This window comes from Mixophyes fleayi, chromosome 1 (assembly GCF_038048845.1).
Source record: "Mixophyes fleayi isolate aMixFle1 chromosome 1, aMixFle1.hap1, whole genome shotgun sequence".
NCBI lineage: Eukaryota > Metazoa > Chordata > Amphibia > Anura > Limnodynastidae > Mixophyes > Mixophyes fleayi.
The window spans coordinates 248,903,303-248,922,307 of NC_134402.1; the positions used below are offsets into that span (position 1 = coordinate 248,903,303).

General features: G+C 39.3%; 1 protein-coding gene across 5 annotated transcripts in view; it reads left to right on the plus strand.

Moving 5' to 3' along the window:
• KDM4C (lysine demethylase 4C) overlaps positions 1-19,005 on the plus strand; it is a 458,533-nt gene that overhangs the window by 17,434 nt on the left and 422,094 nt on the right. For all 5 annotated transcript variants that reach the window (XM_075209370.1, XM_075209355.1, XM_075209363.1 and 2 more), the window contains exons 2-4: positions 13,355-13,515; positions 16,628-16,803; positions 17,169-17,283. In XM_075209370.1, the coding sequence (XP_075065471.1) occupies positions 13,375-13,515; positions 16,628-16,803; positions 17,169-17,283 (432 nt within the window). In that variant the 5' untranslated portion in view covers positions 13,355-13,374. The remainder of the gene's footprint in view (positions 1-13,354; positions 13,516-16,627; positions 16,804-17,168; positions 17,284-19,005) is intronic.

Genomic DNA, 19,005 nt, shown 5'->3' on the forward strand with positions numbered 1-19,005 from the left:
GGGCTAGTTCCCACTTTGTGAATCTAGCTGAAGAAACATGTCTGGTTTGGGCTGAATTTAACAGAGCTGATACAGCATGGGGTGTATAGACAGTTGAATTATGTCCTAATACTACGTCCTCGCTCTTACTTACCAGAAGAGCAGTTGCTGCTACACTTCTGAGACATGTTGGGAGTGATCTTGCCACATTGTCCAATTGTGCACTGTAGTATGCTACTGGTCTGCTAGCGTCACCATGTTTCTGTGTGAGGACACCTGCTGCACAACCATCAGCTTCCGTACAGTATAGCTCAAAAGGCTTTTAATAATCAGGTATTCCCAATGCAGGTGCTCCAGTCAGACTATCTTTAAGATTAAAAAACGCTTGCTCTGACTCTTCAGTGTGTACGACACGTTCTGGTTTTGAGGAAGAGACTAGCTCCTGCAATGGTAATGCCAGAATAGAAAAACCTGGGATCCAGGATCTACAGTATCCACACATCCCCAGGAAAGTACGAATGTGCTTCTGGCTCTGCTGCAGAGTCATGTGTTGTATGGCCTCAATCCTGTTGGTTGCCAGGTGTCTTAGCCCCTTAGTGAGGCAGTGTCCTAAGTATTTGACCTTAGTCTGACATGGCTGTAATTTGTCCTTTGCCACCTTGTGCCCTGTTTGTGAAAGAAGCAACAACAATTTAGTATCATGTAAACATGACATAAAAGAATCAGAGCACAGCAACAAATCATCCACATATTGAATTAGAACAGACCCATTGTGGGGTTGAAAGGATTGCAAACAGTCATGTAAGGCTTGGGAGAAAATACTGGGGCTGTCAATGAACCCCTGGGGTAGTCTGGTCCATGTGTATTGCACTCCCCTGTAGGAGAATGCAAAAATGTATTGGCAGTCAGGGTGAAGAGGGACTGAGAAGAAAGCAGAACATAGATCAATGACAGTAAAGTGACTAGCAGATAGTGGAATCTGCATGAGGATGACCGCTGGATTCGGCACTACGGGAAATTGGCTCTCAACAACTTTATTAATTCCCCTTAAGTCCTGGACTAATCTATAGCCCCTCCCCCCACTCTTCTTCACAGGGAAAATGGGACTATTTGCTGTACTGGCTGTACGAATTAAAATCCCTTGTTGTAAAAGCCTCTCAATAACAGGATATACCCCTAGTTCCACCTCCGGTTTTAATGGATACTGTGGGATTTTTGGAGCTATCCTACCACTTTTTAGATTTACCATGACAGGGGCTACGTTTGCCATCAGTCCAGTGTCCTGTCCATCTCTGGTCCATAGTGAACCTGGTATTTCCAGCAACATCCCCTTTACTTGAGATGGACTTTGTTCTATAACATGAGAGTGTAACATTAACCTTTGAGGGGTGTCCAATATATCCTGCACCTCATGTGCGACCTTCTGCGGTATATCTAAGAACACACCATTAGAAGTACAGTATATGACACATCCCATTTTACATAACAAGTCTCTTCCCAGCAAGTTAGTAGGAGCCGCCGAAGCCAAGAGAAACGAATGCTTGGTATTTAGGGGCCTGATAGTAACTTCAGCAGGTTTAGTTAGAGGATAATGTAATACTCTTCCCGTTACCCCCATAGCTGGAATAGTTTTGCTGGTCACCTGTAGATTAAAAGGAGAGGTTATCACAGATTTGGCTGCCCCTGTATCTACAAGAAAAGTTTGTTTCCTACCAGCTATGTCAACTATCATTGTTGGTTCTTCTCTCTGACCCTCAGTTAACCTCACTGGCTGTACACTACAGGTATGACCTGACCCCTAGCGCTGACTATCATTTTCCCGCGCAATATTTGCTGCTATAACATGCGCAGGTAGTTGTGTGTTCTCTTGCCTATATGTGTTCCTCCGTGGAGGATACCTATATGATTCCCCCCTTGATGTTTCTTTCCTTGCTTCTGGAGAGAATCTCTTTTATGTGTCCCTCTTTATGACAGCGAAAACATACCATTACCTTTTTACTTGAGTGGTATGCTTGGTATGTTTGTGGTTGTGTGCGTATTCCCTCTATGCCTGAATACTCACCGTCATCAACCTATCACCTTTCTCTTCTTTCTTTCTAAAGATATTTTTGTCATGTTCCACAGCAGACTCCCTTAGAGAGTCTACTGTGATACCTCTCCAATTAGGTAATGAGGTTTGTACTCTGGTTTTTAAATTTTCCCTAAGACCATCCATTAACACCCCTACAGCTACTTCCCTGTGATGTGGATCCTCTCTTATGTTAGTTACTCTGGTAAAGTGTGTCATTGATGCTAGAGCCCTAGAAAAATAGTCTGCTTCTGTTTCGCTATCCTTTTGCTTAATGGTGAAAATCTTACTCCAATTTACCACTACTGGATAATAGATGGCTAAATGTTTGACAATTTGTTCTATATTCTCTTGGTTAATCTCATCCGTCAAGGTGTCCTCTTCATCCAACAAACAATCTTTCACAAATTTTTGTATGTCAGTATTGGGAGGAAGGCACGCCCTCAACACTACACGCCAATCCTTATTGGTTGGTTCGTGTGCATTTCCTAAGTCTTTAACAAATTTCTGACACTTAGCCAACTCCTTTCTAGGATCTGGGAATTCGGTCATAATGGAACGTAATTCTGATCTAGTCCAGGGACAATGCATTGTAACATTCTTTAAAGGGACTACACCACCCTTATCTGCCTTCCCATTGGGAACTGATATTGTGCGGACTGGGTACGCACCCACTGGTTCACTGGCTCCAGAAGTCACTACCGGATCTGCTGTTTCAAGACTTAGAACGCTATCACTCCTTGTGATCACACGACTCTCACCTATCTCAGCCATTGCTCCTTTCCCATACTTACGCTGAACCTCTAGCATATTAACAGCATGAGCAATGGCCGAAATCACAGTGGGTTCATCTTCATCTTCATCTTCTGATACACTTGTTTTAAACTGACTTAAAACAGGATATAACTTAGCAATTTGTCTTTTTTCAGTTTTAATAACGGCTGTACTTACCCCTCCCACCACATAAGGTGGCGGGGGCGCACTTGCGCTGAGTTCTCCACGCTTCGCAACGGCTACTTCCGTTGTGCGCGTGCTTTTCGCCACGCCTACTTCTGCTGTGCATTCGCTGCTCTGCCACGTGTTACCTTCCATTTGCCACAATTTTAAACAATCTATGTCTATTTCTCACTTTTGTTGACTTAATCAACCACACTTTATCTTTTACGTTATTTAGTACCTCTGAATAAAACTTCCTATTGTTGGCAAAGGCCTATCACAATCTTTGGTCATCTTGACCCACGTGTCGCAATACGCAGTTGCGTATGCACCATATTTCTTACACATGAGAAATCTCGCTGAACCAATAGGCCCTTCCTTAGGCAGTACAACATCAACCATCTCTAGCGTTTGCTTAGCACCCATTGTGAAAACAACCTATTTCTCAACGCTACGCAAAAAGACTTTTTACCTGTTCTCCTTTCAAACAGAACCTACTAGAGATTTATATCCATGGACGGTTTCACAGGCTACGCCCACACACCTCCTAACACAGAAATATCACTATGGACAACGGAAATATCAGCTCCTCGATATCCTGGGTCTCCACAAAATCTGTTGAGTATTACTGAACTGGTAGTACTGGAGTTTTTACCCGTTTGTACCAGCGTAATTCCTCCAGCCGTTCAACCCAAGTCACAAGCACGGTTGTAAAACCATGCGGTCCGATCGCACCGCTTAGCACTACTAACTATCGCTAAACTTTGCGATTACTCTTGGGGAGAAAGTTTCCAAAAGTTTTTTAACTGTTCTCTTTTCAAACAGGGCTTTTGCTGCCAGTATACCTGCCTTGTATACTACCTCGGTTGTCCAGCCCGCCTCGTCAAACGGCATCCGATATCCCTGTCTTTTTGACAGTAAATCAACTTTCACTTCAAAATCATACAATCAACAAACACATACACCTTAGTTTTCTGCGCAGAAAATCAACAATGTTCCCAACAAGACTAATAATGTTTCAGAGACTTTCGCAAGTGATTTATACTATGCATGTATAACTATCAAATCGATTGTTTAACCACGTGGCAAATCTACCGGAAGTTCGCATACGCACAGCAGTTAATACACATACGCTAAGCAATGCAATACAGTTAAAACGCACAATGACAGTAAAAAGAAACAGTTTTCTCTTTTGTCCCTAAGTTCTAGTTAGCATGCCCTAGACAATGCAAAACGGACATTCGGTTTCACAACACAGAGTAAAATTCAGGTTTTGAACACATTGCGTTCTTACTCGTATATGACGCGTCTCCACCCTTTGTTGAGGAACCGAAATCCGTTGGTCTTGCTTATCGTCTGGCAACGAAACCTCCAAAGCTCATGAGCCCCCAAATTGTTAAGTGCGTATTGTCGCTAATCAATAACGATTGTCGAACCTCGATTTGTGTTTCCAACGCACAAAGATTTATTCGCAAAAAGTAGTATAATATATTCAAGCGAAATGATAATAAGTACAGCCGTTACTTATCGCAGGCGCTCTGGATCCAGTGTACAGTCATTCACTCCTGAAGTCTGGGGACAAGATGCCTGAACACTAGATGAGAAGCTGCTGCTTATATGCACACAGGAATACAGTAAAACAATGAAGATGGTATAGCTTGCTTCTATTGGTCCAGGTTTCAGGAAGGTCCAAGGGGTTGTCAATCATTGGCTAGTTCATCCTAAAGAATCCAAAGGAGGGGGTCATCTCTCCAGGGGGTATGCTCTGCTCTTCCCGCCAAGATTCCTTAGTCTTAAGTAGTTCATAATTCCCTATCATTCATAACTTGTGTATGCACTCTGCGATTCCTTCACAGAGTGAACCGAACAGTAGCAAATGTTAAGAGGTTTATTATGATACCACACATGATATGATTCCTTCAACCTGTTCCATATATTTCACTAATGTGCATATAACTTATAATATAAAACTTAAATACTACTATATTTCGACATAAATGACTATGTGTTGCAACTACCATTAATGTATACTATTTTACAAGTATGCGTGTTTGTGCGAATGTATGTAAAAGGCTAAATACTATTGCTGCCACGTGTTGCAGCTGCGTACGCCCTTTTACGCCATAGCGTGCCCTTTTACGCTGTAGCGTACCGTACGCATCTTTTCAGACAAAGACAACCAAGTTTGCTTGATTTTAATTTAAATGACTTTATCCAATTTGCTGACTTCGACAATAGGCAGATTGGAGTTCCTGAAAAGAGCAAAGTTTCCCATTAACCAACAGTTGGCCGAGGCTGACAATCCCTGCTCTAGACCACCTGTTAAACAGAGTTCTGGAAAGACCAGGAGGAAAGTCTGGGTTAGACATAAAGGGGGACAAAGGAGAAGGACAAGCCAACACACTTCTCCACGAGCGGATCTTATTCCACATAGTCAAGGTGGGTCCAACTGTGGGGTGGTTTATTTTAGGGATCTTGGATAGCCAGGGCAGAGCACAAAGTGGTGTTTCACTAGAATCAGCTTCCACTTCCACCCACTGTTTAGCACTACCTCCTCTAGTCCACTCCAAAACTCTATTCAAATATACTGCCTGGAGATAACTCTGGAATATTGGTAACACCCCCTTCATGTTTTCATCTATACAGAATAGAATGTTTGAATCTGGGTTTCCTGCCTCCCCCAGACAAAGCCACTGATGAGTTTCTGCAGATTATCTATAAATTGCTTGGGAATCTGGATCGGTAACGCTTGCATAATATATATATATATTGGGTAATATATTCATTTTTATGATACTCATTCTGCCGAACCAGGAAAACCTGGAAAGGGACCAAGATCCTAATTCCCTCTTAATTTTGGATAACAAGAGAGAATAATTTAGGCGGAAGAGTTGGTCATTGGTTTTTGCAATGGAAACCCAACAATAGCGAAGTGTGATGTTTGCCATTTAAACGGGAAAGCCATCTTAAGACCAGCAATTATTTGTTCTTATGCAGAGGTATTAAGCGTGTTAGATTTAGAGTAGTTTATTTTAAAATTAGAAAGGTGACCAAACCTTAAAAATTCCGACATCAAGTTAGGTAGAGATATAACCGGTTTAGTGACAATAGCTAATAAATCATCTGCAAACAGAGCAAGACGATACTTTTTCTTTCCTATCTGGAGCCCTGAAATGTTTGGATTACATCTAATAGCCCTCGCCAGAGCCTCTATACATATAACAAAGATTAAAGGGGATAGTGGACACCCCTGACGAATTTAATTAGAAATGGAGAAAGCATCAGATAAAATACAGTTAGTTCTGACTTTGGCTGATGGAGATCTATATAAAGCCAACATTCTATTTAAACAAGAGGGGCCAATCCCTATGTGTCCCAGAACCCCCTTTATTAAACTCCTGTCCACCCTGTCAAATGCTTTTTCAGCGTCTGTAGACAGGAGAACCGTGGGAGTAGAAGAGGTAGAGAATGAGTGTATAAGATCTATAATTTTAGTTGTATTATCTTTCGCCTCGCTTCCGGGTATGAAACCTACCCTGATCATTAGAAATCAAATTGAGAAGAAGGGTCTTCAGCCGGTTAGAAATTAATTTGGCAAATAGTTTGACATCTATATTAAGTAAGGAAATCGGGCGGTAGCTGGGACACAGTGCAGGATCCTTCCCCTCCTTAGGCATGATATGAGCTTCTAATGACTGGGGCAAAAAGCCATTTACATTAGATACATCATTAAAGACCTCTAAAATAATGGTGCTAAGTTTTTCCATAAAAGCTTTATAATATGAGATCGAGAAACCATCCGGCCCAGGGCTTTTCCCTAATGGGAATGATTTGATGGCCTCGGATAGTTCAGCGAGTGTAAAAGGAGAATCTAGTAGTTTACTAGTTTCTTGTGAGATCTTGGAGAAGTTACTTTTCTTTAGATATCTATTTATCTCTCCCTCCCTAGAGGCATAGGCGTCAGCTGAAGATTGGGGACGGATGTTATATAGTTGGAAGTAGTAATCCCGAAACGCTACAGCTATTTTTTTGGTCTGTGTGCTTCAGTACTCCCTTACTATCCTGGATAGAATGTATGTAAGTGAGAGATCTTTGGGCACGTAAAGCTCTTGCTAAGAGGCCTCCTGGTCTATCACCCCATTGATAATATTTATTTCTGAATCATCTCCAAGCTAATTTCATTCGATCATTCTACAGTTTGTTTAGAGCTGATCATTTATTTTGTAGCTCAACCAGTGTCTCAGGGGAGAGGGGAATGTTTGTGATTAGTTTCTAATTTTTTGATGTCTGAAAGAAGAGCGTCTCTAACAGCCACCTTCTGCTTTTTGAGGAATGTACTTAATTGTATACATTTGCCACGGATGAAGTATTTGTGGGCTTCCCAAACCACCAGTTTAGATGTTTCACCATTGTCATTGGTAGAAATATATTAATCAAGAGCGGAGTTCAGTTGGGACGTACAGTAATGGTCTTGTAAAAGTAACTTGTTAAACTTCCACATCCATTGTCTGGGAGGGGGGACATCCATATTGATAATCAAATAGACCGGGGTGTGATAGGAATCCGTCATTTGCCCTATCCAGGAGTTCTCTACCAGGTCAAGAAATTTGTGGTTAATGAATAGATAGTCGATACGAGAGTATGAGGAATGGAGATATGAGAAAAAAGGTATAATCCCTATCAAAAGGGTGGAAAATTCACCGTACGTCGGCCAGCTGGTGGTCATGAAACTCCTGTTTAACCCCGCGAGAATCTTTGACAGACGTCCTAGGGCCTGTGGAAGAGTCAATTTGGGGGATCAAGGCCCAGTTAAGATCTCCACCCATCATTACCACTCCTAGTTGATCCTCAATCCGGGATAGGGTTCTAGTTATGAAGGCAACCTGAGAACTGCTTGCGGCATATATGTTGACAAAAGTAAGTAATTGGTTGTAAATTCTGACTTTAACTAGCAGGACCCTGCCTTCTTCTAATATGGAGTTAGAGAGTTCTGTTAGTCGGAGTCGTTTAGCGAACAGGATCGCCATCCCTCTTGTCTTACTGGAGGAATAATTCTTAAAAATACCTGTTGGATTATAGCGGTTACACAATTTGGGAGCTATGTCCTTCTTAAAGTGGGTATAAATGCCACTATCTATATGAAGTGTATGTAATAGGCGAGATCGATTTTGCGGAACATTGAAGCCCCTAACAGTGGAAATAAATTTCAACTTATCCATTGTCGAGTCGTTTCAGAGGGAAGGGAACAATCTCCGCACATGTTTTACCTGTGGGGCAACTACATAAGAAAATGAAATGTATGGAAATGAGGAGCCATTTTTACTGATATTTTATGATCTAAATTTATAACAGATCCAAAACAGGTCAACGTATCAACTGTAACTGTATTTTATAACAAAATGAATTACTTCTGTATATCTAATGTATAACAGAAAGGAGGTAGCCTCCAGAGCTAGACCGAAGATCACCTTGATGATGGTCAGAAAACGCATGCAAACTGTATTAGGCAGACACAAAATCTAGGCTTACAAATTTACAGAGAATATGTGTTTTTTGGGGCACTCTTAGGATAATAAAATTATATAAAACATATTTAAAGTTTATTGATATGCATTAAAAAATAATGTCATATAATCATATGCAGAATAGTGAAATATTAAAAGTTGTAAATGAAAAAATAACCTGAATTGACAATAACTGTTAAGACTAGCAGAAACACTGCCAGAAAGAACCGGCCCCCCTATATATAAATATATCAAAATGTTAATAGGTGTTTAGTGTATGTATAATATTATTATATCATACCCATATTGTATATTGAGAGTTATTATTCCACAGTAAATATTTAATCTTTTATTTACACATCCTTTGAATCTGTATGGAGAAAAATAGGGTTGAACAGAGATATTGCTAGCACTACCTCTGTAAGAGGAGGTCCCATATGGAGCCTTTAATTATGTTGTGGATAGGGGATTTCTATATAAAAATTATATCCAATCCGTATAGATGTTTAAAGGAGGATATGTTTATCCCATTTAATCATTAATGCAGAATATTCTGTATTCCCCATAAGTCTATTATATCATGATAACCAGCTCTATATCTCTCTGCATTAGCTTAGCACAACATAATAGTGTGTATAGCGCTATATAATTGCACTCAGCTGTTACAATTGTTCGTGCAAAATGCTCGGTATTTCCCATAGGTCTATTATGTCAGGATAACGAACTCTATATATAATCTTTTAGTGCATTAACTTAGCACAACATAGCGGCGTGTATAGACGTTATAAAATTCAGCTCAGCTGTTACAAAAGTATCCTCCTTGTTATCCTCCAAAATCTAGGCTATCAAAAATGATACTACAAAAGATAATAATGAAAGTTAGACTGTAGACTGTGACAATTTCACATAAGTCCTTTAGCTCAAGTCACATTGTTCATCAGTGGTGTTAGATGAACGAGATCTTCTATTCTTTGAGATTTTGCACCAAACTTCTCCACTTGCTGAAGGAAGTGAGGTCAACAATGATGAGGGATTTTGCCAATCCGGAAGGAGGACTTTAGGAAGGTTGAGACTTTCGCAAAATGAGTCCATTTCAGAATGATTGTGAAGCGCGAGGACTTTACCATCTTGGTTCACTTGGATACTCAAAGGAAACCCCCAACTAAATCTTATAAAGCGTTTCTTAAGTTCATCAGTGAGGGGCTTCAGCAACCGCCTTTGTTGAAGGGTGGGTCAAGACAGGTCCTGGAATATCTGGATCTGATGGCCATGAAATACTAGACTTGAAAGACCTCGAGCTTTCCTGAGTATAGCTTCTGTAACTGTATCTAGAGAAATATAGCGATAGATAGATAGACCACAAGGCGAAAGCCTGTTACAAGTGAAAATTAAAAACATTTCTGTTTGGACAACTTCTGAAACTTTATTTTCACCTCTTGTATCTGCTTTGTAATATAGTAGAATCAAGAAAATATATTACGTAGATATATCCTTAAAGCACCGATCCACAAGATTGGCCAATATCCACGCCCATCTTCTTAGAAACAAGAAAAAGATGGCCCTGTTAGGCTAATTTTACCTCTCCTTTATCAAGTCCCTTCAGATATCAGTGAGATAAGATGCTGGTTAACCAGGAGATCAGTAATCAAGACACAGACATGCCAATGTCAAGATAGAACTGAGCTGTGCTCATTTATTAGTGGGCTACATTTATACATGAAAAAGTGTTTGATCTGGTTGTAGGATAGATACACATGATTGATATTTTCCTGAGTAAATATAAATCTTCTGACAAAGCTAGTTCTCTTCATGTCACTTTTATGGGTTCTTCTTATCAACTTTCGGTGGCGCCAGTACTCCCAATGTCGTCATTCGTTATCCCATGTCCTAGGCCTTCATCCGGGGTCTTTGAGATAGTTCAAGGCTGGAGCTGGTGATTACGCTGAATGTATTAAGGAAAATACCAACATTTTTAACTCCTTCACGTATCATTATTACCATTATAGCTGAGACCCTAGAGATCCTTTCACAGACCTTTGTCTCACTTTCGCATTGTTCCTGATGATTGAACATCCGTACTTTAATTACCCTGGATCCATTTGGATTGGGTTAGCCATGAACAAGCTCACAGGGGTGAAATGCATGTTCGCTCTGACTGTTTAGAAGCAATTTTTCCCATTACTATGACCCATGATTTCCATTTGCCGGATAGGGTACACTAGTTTATACCAACTAACGTATGATTTTAGGAGGTAGTAATACACCTACAGAAGACCACAAATCTGGCTTATACAACATAAGATTGCACCATTACTAGTAACTAACATACACTGTCGGACACAAGAGATATACAAGAGCATTATATAAAAGAACATCCCGGCACTGTGGCTTGAATTATTTTTGGGCTCATACTAAACACTGCAGAGTACTGAATAAGGGATCGAGAATATTTACAATGCGACTCTAGTGAACAAGACAGCTCATGTTAATACTCACAATACTTCTGATAGCTGAATTAATTATAATTATTTATCTATTATATATCTTTTTAAGATTTGGAAGACATGCAATTCCTTTATAGTATGATTCACACTTATAGTAGCCAAGGGAATAAATTTCACAATTGATATTTCTGTTTGAAGAGAAATACCATTGCTGATAAGTCACTTTTTCATTTAACACACACTATCTTTCAACGCCCTACTGTTGATATTAATAGGTAAGAGATACCATCGTCTTTTAAAGAATTTAATAAAACTTGGACTGTTTTTAAATACGCGCCATTTTCTTTTAAGTGTCTGAAGTATGCACCAATATAAGTAACTTCTTACTAATGTTTTTTGGTTTTTTTTGTTTGCTATTTTGATTTGATTTACATTTTGTTATAGCTTGTAAGTTGCTGAGCCTATCCGGAAATAATTGTACATCCTGGGGAATTTTGTATGCTTGTTTGTATTTTGTAAAAAAATTAAAGGATAAAAGATAAAAAAAAACCCTGTCAAGGGTTCCAGAGATAATTGTACTCGACCTAATTCAATGTTCTTATAGCCCTTTCTTCTAAAGGGCCTCTGTTTCTATCAGAAATTGTGAGCTCTACCTGAGCTCCAGTGTCAGCTGAATGAGGTTGAATTCTGAAAAACAGAGTTCTTATGATGGGAACTGAATGTCAAATGACAAGCACTAACTTTGTTAACCAACACTTAAGCTTTGCGGTTCTGAGGTGAATCATGTGCAGAGTCTTGGTGGTATATTTACTAAACTGCGGGTTTGAAAAAGTAGAGATATTGCCTGTTGCAACCAATCAGATTCTAGCTGTCATAACAGCTAGAAAATTTTAAAATTTAAACATCAGGACCTGAGTCATTAAAAAGAGCAAAGCAAGAAAAGGGAGCAGGTTTGCTCATGGACAATCCATTTTACAATGCAAGTGGTGCAAATTAGTTTATTATTTTGTTAAAATACCGGCTGTCTGTGTGTAGCACACAAATACTTGATAGCATTATTTTTGCACTGAAATTCAAACATGATCTAGGACATGCCCTATCCAAACTATAAATCTGTCCCCACATTTTAAATATATTTCCACCTCCAATGCAACATGGCTTTGCCCAGGTGCAGAGTTTCTTCTTTTTTATGTTTTGCTCTCCTTAATGACTTGAGCCCTAGGTGTCAGCCATGGTCAAATATCCATTCTTTGATTCCCTCAGAAGCTCTTCCTACACTAATAAATGCATATGTGTCCTCACACCTGGACTACTGCAATACACTCTACCGTGGTTTCCAAAAAAAAAAGAATTGCACTGCTTGTAGCTGGTACAAATTGCAGCAGCCAGACTGTTAACCAGTCCTATTCTTGCCACATAACACCTGTTCGTTATTCTCTCTACTGTTTGTAAGAGGATTTGATGCAAGACGTGTTTATTGACAATCAAACCCCTACTTAATCAGGGTTTTAGGTGCTATAGGCACATCTCCACTTTTTCAAACCCACAGTTTAGTAAATATACCCCTTGGTGTTGGCTTATATTGCTTAAAATTTAAACATCAGGACATGTGTCATTAAAAAGAGCAAAGCAAGAAAAGCGAGTAAGTTCGCTCCCTTTTCTTGCTTTGTTCTTGTGAACGACTCCGGTCCAATTCTCTATAACCCAACTCGGTCACTATGATCTGCAGATGAAGGATTACAAACAGTACCTAGAATCTTCTAGCTTTCCTGATGCTACTCTTTGGAAATCATTGCCTTGCACTGTCCACCGTTTCTAGAATTTTTCATATGGCCTATGACCAGACTCGCAGATGTACTCAGGTTGGGCCCACACACTGTGGCAAATCACATCCCCCCCCCCATATCCCCAGTGTGGCATTTTCTCCCACACCCATTACCACTATGGCACCAGCATACTTCCTGTGGCTCCACACCCATCCCCACTGTGGTACCAGCCTGTGCCTCCATCAGCTGTAAATTGAAACTTTCAGGTACAGCCTTCTTTCTTTAGTTCTGTACTAGTATTAGCTGCACTTGTACACTTAAACTCAAGTATTGAGATTTTCTGATGAATGTGGTTGTATGTCTCAGAGTGCTGCTATAACTTAGCATTATATACCACTGTGCCTGAAAGCTCTACACAAAAAGGTGGAGGGTGGACGCTATGGTCACCAGGAAACTGACAACAATTTTCCAGCCATGCTGTAACGGGTATGTAGTCTATGTTGAAAACAGTGGTTTTGGTGACATCTTGAATGATTTTCCTTTTAATTGCTTACTGATACATTTGCATTGTTTCAGAAATATCAAGCTATTTGCTGCATATTGTTATACCAACTAACCCATTTTGATAATAACCATTTGTATGTCATTTTTTGCCAGTGTAACACCAGTCATTCAGTATGACTACAAAAAACTTTGATGAACAGAACCCTGCATGCAAAATTATGACTTTCCGTCCGACACTGGAAGAATTCAGAGATTTTAACAAATATTTAGTATACATGGAGTCTAAGGGCGCGCACCGATCTGGGTTGGCAAAGGTAAGGAGACTGTGTTATCTAGGACTTCATGAATAAACGGTAAACCCTATCAGGCCGTAAATGTGTAGTCATTAGTGAAAGACCTATTTGGAACATCAGTTAATCTGAGCAGCTAGTTGTTGGTGGGGGGGGGGGGGGGGCGTAGAGCTCTCTAGAAATATTATGTACAAAAAACTGTCAAACAGCCATTCATACATTTCACAGACTACTTGGCATAATCAATTTAAAATAGGACTTGCAGTAGGTAGAAAAGACCAATAACATTATAAATTGCCATTATGACACATGCATGCTTAAACAGTTTTGAAAGAGAAACAAAAACAGACTTAAAACAAGCCTGCACTCGGTATATCCCATATTTTATGTGGTGACAGTTGCATGGCAATAAGCCCGCACTCGGTATATCCCATACAATATCGGATATACCGAGCGCGGGCTTATTGCCAGGCAGATTGTACCATATATAATATGGGCTTTACCGAGCGTGGGCTTGTTTTTTCTCTGGTTTTGTTTCAAAATATTGCCTTATTGCCATAGCAGCTGTCCATCAAACTTATTTAAGGCACATTTGGGTGTGGCTTACATGCCAGCCCTTGCTAGATATAAACCCCTATACCTGGGAGGTGAGTGCATCTGATTTTAACTGCATTTTAATGGTGTTTTAAGTATATAGGTCAGTGTGGGACCTGCATATAATGAGATGCCCTTGATGCTGGGATGCAGGCTTAAATCTTTTGCTCAAAATTTGAACTAATACCTCCTATTTTCAATTTGCTAGATACACACAGATATGCAGTGTAAAGGATAAGAGCTGACAACTGTATTTTTAGCTTTGAAAGATTTACACATTTTCTGACTTAACTAGTCATCAAAACCAGTATTTGGCACAACACTAATACAATGTTAAAGATGGTAAAATAATTTAATACCTGTTCCCTAAAACTACAGTTAATCTATTATAAAGAATAATTCCATGACCTAAATATTATGCCTTGTAGTCCTATGTACAAGTGTTTGACCTGCGGCCTTGTGCTTTTATGTCTTTTAAAGAACTTCTTGCCGACTGCCAATATCCTTATCCTTATGTTTTGTGGTATGATGTGCATAAATCTATTTATATTTTCCTAGTACATTAGTTCCCAGCCAGTGTATTAACATTTGTCTGGCATGGATTTAATGTATTGTGAGATTTTTGTCTGCTGATCTAGTTTAGATAGCTATAATGGTACCTGCCTTCCTACCTGGGTTGTGTATGGATCTTAGATCTAGTGACAAGTAATATGTACTGTCATGGTTATGGTATAGCTAAGGTATGATGCAGTTTGTTCTGTTTTAATTGCCATATTTAAATTTACATAGGGAAGTCTTGCAGTACAAAATTGTAGTGGTTTTTTATAAGTACTACTTGCATTTATGTTGCTTTTTTTTACGCATCTCTTAAAAACATGTTTAATCTGCAGTGGTCCAATGTGTATAATACTTCTCCCAGGAACTTATACTTGGCAGTCGCTGCAGGCTTTTTCCATTTAGTAGCAAGACACAGCAAATGACATTTGTTTTTAGTTTTTTTAGTTAATGGCAGGATCAGAGAGCTGCTTAATGCAGATAATCTGAAAATCTAAAAAACAAAACAAAAAAACACAACTAGTAATATACACCGATCAGCCACAACATTAAAATCACCTGCCTAATATTGTGTAAGTCCCCCTCAAGCAAAACAGCTCTGACCCGTCGAGTGATGGAATCCACAAGACCTCTGAAGGTGTCCTGTGGTATCTGGCACCAAGACGTTAGGAGCTGATCCTTTCAATTCTGTAAGTTGCGAGGTGAGGCCTCAGACTTTTTCCAGCATATCCCACAAGTGGTCGATTGGATTGAGATCTGTTGAATTTGTAGGCCAAGTCAACACCTTGAACTCTTTATCATTTTCCTTAAACCACTTCTGAACAATTTTTGCACATTATGCTGCTTAAAGAGGCCATTGCCATCAGGGAATATCGTTGCCATGAATGGGTGTTCTTGGTCTGCAACAATGTTTAGTTAGGTGGTATATGTCAAAGTAACATCCACATGAATGCCAGGACCCAATGTTTTGCATCAGAACATTGCCCAGACCGTCACACTGCCTCCGCTGGTTTGCCTTCTTCCCATAGTGCATCCTCTTGCCGTCTCTTTCCCAGGAAAACGACAGACACACACCCTGCTGTCCACAGTTCATCAGACCAGGCCACCACCTTCCATTGCTCCATGGTTCAGTTCTGCCGCTCATTTCCCCATTGCAAGCCCTTTCAGTGTAGGGCAAGGGTCAGCATGTGCACACTGACGATCTGCACCTTTCTATCATAGCCAGCATTAACTTTTTCAGCAATTTTGTTTCTACAGTAGTTGTTTTGTGGGGTTGGACCAGACAGGGTAGCCTTCACTCCCCATGAGCTTTGAGAGCCCATGATCCTGTCGCCAGTTCACAGGTGGTCCTTCCTTGGATTACTTGTTGTAAGTACTAACCACTGCATACTGGGAACACCCCACAAGACCTTTCTTTGACCACTTGTCTAGCCATCACAATTTGACCAAAGTGTTTAAAGAGTAAAAGTATCTGCAACAAAAGAGATGAGCCAGGTGGCAAACTTGTGCCATTATCTTTTTTATATTAAAATATCTACCACAAACACATCAATCATAACTAGCAATTGGCTTACAATTTGTAACTAAATACCAGTATAAGCTGCTCATAACCTATTCAGTCAGTTGCAGTATGAAGTGAGCAGGGGATGGATATTCAAACAAGGAGATCAAATAAAGTATTACGATAATTTGGAATACCCATGACATCTGCATAGTGTGCAAATATCTTGCTGTTCTATAACTATTTTTGGGATAGAATCAGGTTTTCATATTTATTTCAAAGTGTTCAGTCATTTCAGTAGGGTTTCTTCATGTAGCACAGACTTTGGAAACCCCATTGAAATGAGTGGTCATTTTGAAATGATAATTATTTTTTGTTTTCTGTATATTGTAGTGATTTTGATAGATTACACACTTCCCAACTCTTTTTCTTTTTAATGTCCGACTTTTCTGTTTTGTTACAAACTTTTTCCCCCTCATTTTAAAGGTGATACCACCAAAGGGATGGAAGCCCAAGAGACATTATGATGACATAGATGACCTTGTGATTCCTGCTCCAATCCAGCAAATGGTTACAGGCCAGTCGGGTCTTTTTACTCAGTATAATATTCAGAAAAAGGCAATGACTGTTAAAGAGTTCAGAAGACTGGCCAATAGTGACAAGTATGTATCTATAGTATTTATCAATTTGATCAGCATCATGTAATGTTGTGTGAAGTTGCTCTTGAGGGTTATCTACAAAATTCATCTGTCGTGAATACATTTGAGGCAGAGAACTTGGGGCCAACTCAGTTAGCTGTGAGGTTCTGTAGCACTCTTGCGGCTGTGTTTCCACAATAATGTTGTAGGTAATAGGGGTGTAATAAAAAAAAAATATTTTACCGTAATTGCCATTAATATGTGCAGAAACATTGTTCTGTAGTAACCTCATTTTTAATTGAACCAGCCCCTCAGTGTTGCTAATAGACAATGGTTGTTTGCAGTATTAAAATACAGGTTAACTTTGCTTACATTATTTAACACTTCAGATACTGCACCCCAAGATATATGGATTATGAAGATCTGGAACGTAAATATTGGAAGAATTTAACTTTTGTGGCTCCACTCTACGGAGCAGATGTGAATGGAAGCCTTTATGATGAAGTAAGTCATGTCTTTGTTTTGCATTAGCTCATTCATTAAACTCATTCAAAAATTTAAGCAAATGGTTAAAAATACAGATTTGTTTTTTTTAAAGTTTTATTGAAATTGCATTTTTTTTGTTGGCATACATTCATGTTTTTTTTAGATACTATTTTGCTCGGCGGTGCCCTCTGACAGATTATTCATATCCTACATTGTTATCCATTGTAGGACATGGATACTGTTTACTTCTGTTAAATGCAGTGAAAACTATAGGCTATAATATGGTACCATAGAATATACTTAAATGGCACTTAGGGATAATTCAATTGCCTGCAATGTGCCGCCAGACATAACCATGATGTCCAGCCACATACATTGCTGGCCATTAGAGTTGGGACTCTCCGCTCATCTTTCCTCTATTGGGTGCGAGTAAAAACGAGTAGAGATTCCAGCCAGAACATTGGCGCTATGTGTCTCAGTGGGAATCTCCCCCATAATCATCGAAAATGACATTCATATATTGAAACATATTGACTTTTCAAAGGAGCTTTGGTATAGTAAGTGTGTGTATATATAGTACAGTTTATATATATATATATATATATATATATATATATATATATATATATATATATATATATATATATATCATAGTTTTCAAAGCAACTTTTGTATACTTACCGCACACAAGTATATAGCAACCCCACTGCTCTGATACTGTCTAAAGTAAGCAGATCACAACCAGTCCTATGTCTCTCTCTATGGCACTGAATGCTCCTTCTCCTTTTTCAAAATTTACAGAAGGGTGGGTGTGCACTGGACTTTTGCATGTGCAGTGTTTATTTTATTTTATTTTCTCTGAATTCAGAAAGTGCATATAATGTGTGTTGGTCAAAGATTTCAATAAAGTGTTGAGACCCACAATGTACATTAGGTGGTGATGCAATCATTGTTTACTGTATATGCTACACAATAGCAATGTTCAATAAATGGTGAAAAAAAAAGAAAAAGGTCCAGTTAAAAAAAATATTACTTATACTTTTTAAATCAGTAGAACAGATCCTAAATACCAGCTGAATGAAAAACAACAATAATGGTTTCCTCTGGATTTACAGAATAATGCTAAAGTACATTTTGTAGAATTTTTTTTTTTGGACAGTTTAGTTTTATTGCTATTTGGTTTCTGGTATGCTTGGCATAATAATGGTCAGTTAGTTAGTGTTAAGATGGGTTTGTTGTCTTAATAAATACATTTGTTTTTCATCATACAATAGGTGACATTTCTGGGTGTGGTGAAATGTCTCCTAATAATAAACGTGATGAAACCAGGCATTGATATCCCCTCAACCAGTCTGCACCTCGTTTCTCACAAAGTATGGACTATAAAAACACTTTTTCTAGCCCTCTGGTTATAGCCATAGAACAATACCTGTCCCTAATTGTGATAGCTGAAGTCAGACTGGCGTTAGGTTCTCGGCCTCTGCCAGGTGACATGGAAAGTACAAATGGTCCCTGCCTTTGTCTGATCTACCTGCCCAAGCAGAATGACAGTGACACAGAGTCGCTTTCTTGCTGGTAGTCTTAAAAAAGAGGGTCTGCATCCCAAGAAAAGCTTGGATGGACAGCACCCCCTGAGAGTGGCTAGGATATTGATGAGGTGTTTTCGTTATACCCTGTATGTAGTCTGTGCCAGACTGTAGTGCTATCTGTTGCAGGTTATTATTTTAATATTACTAATCC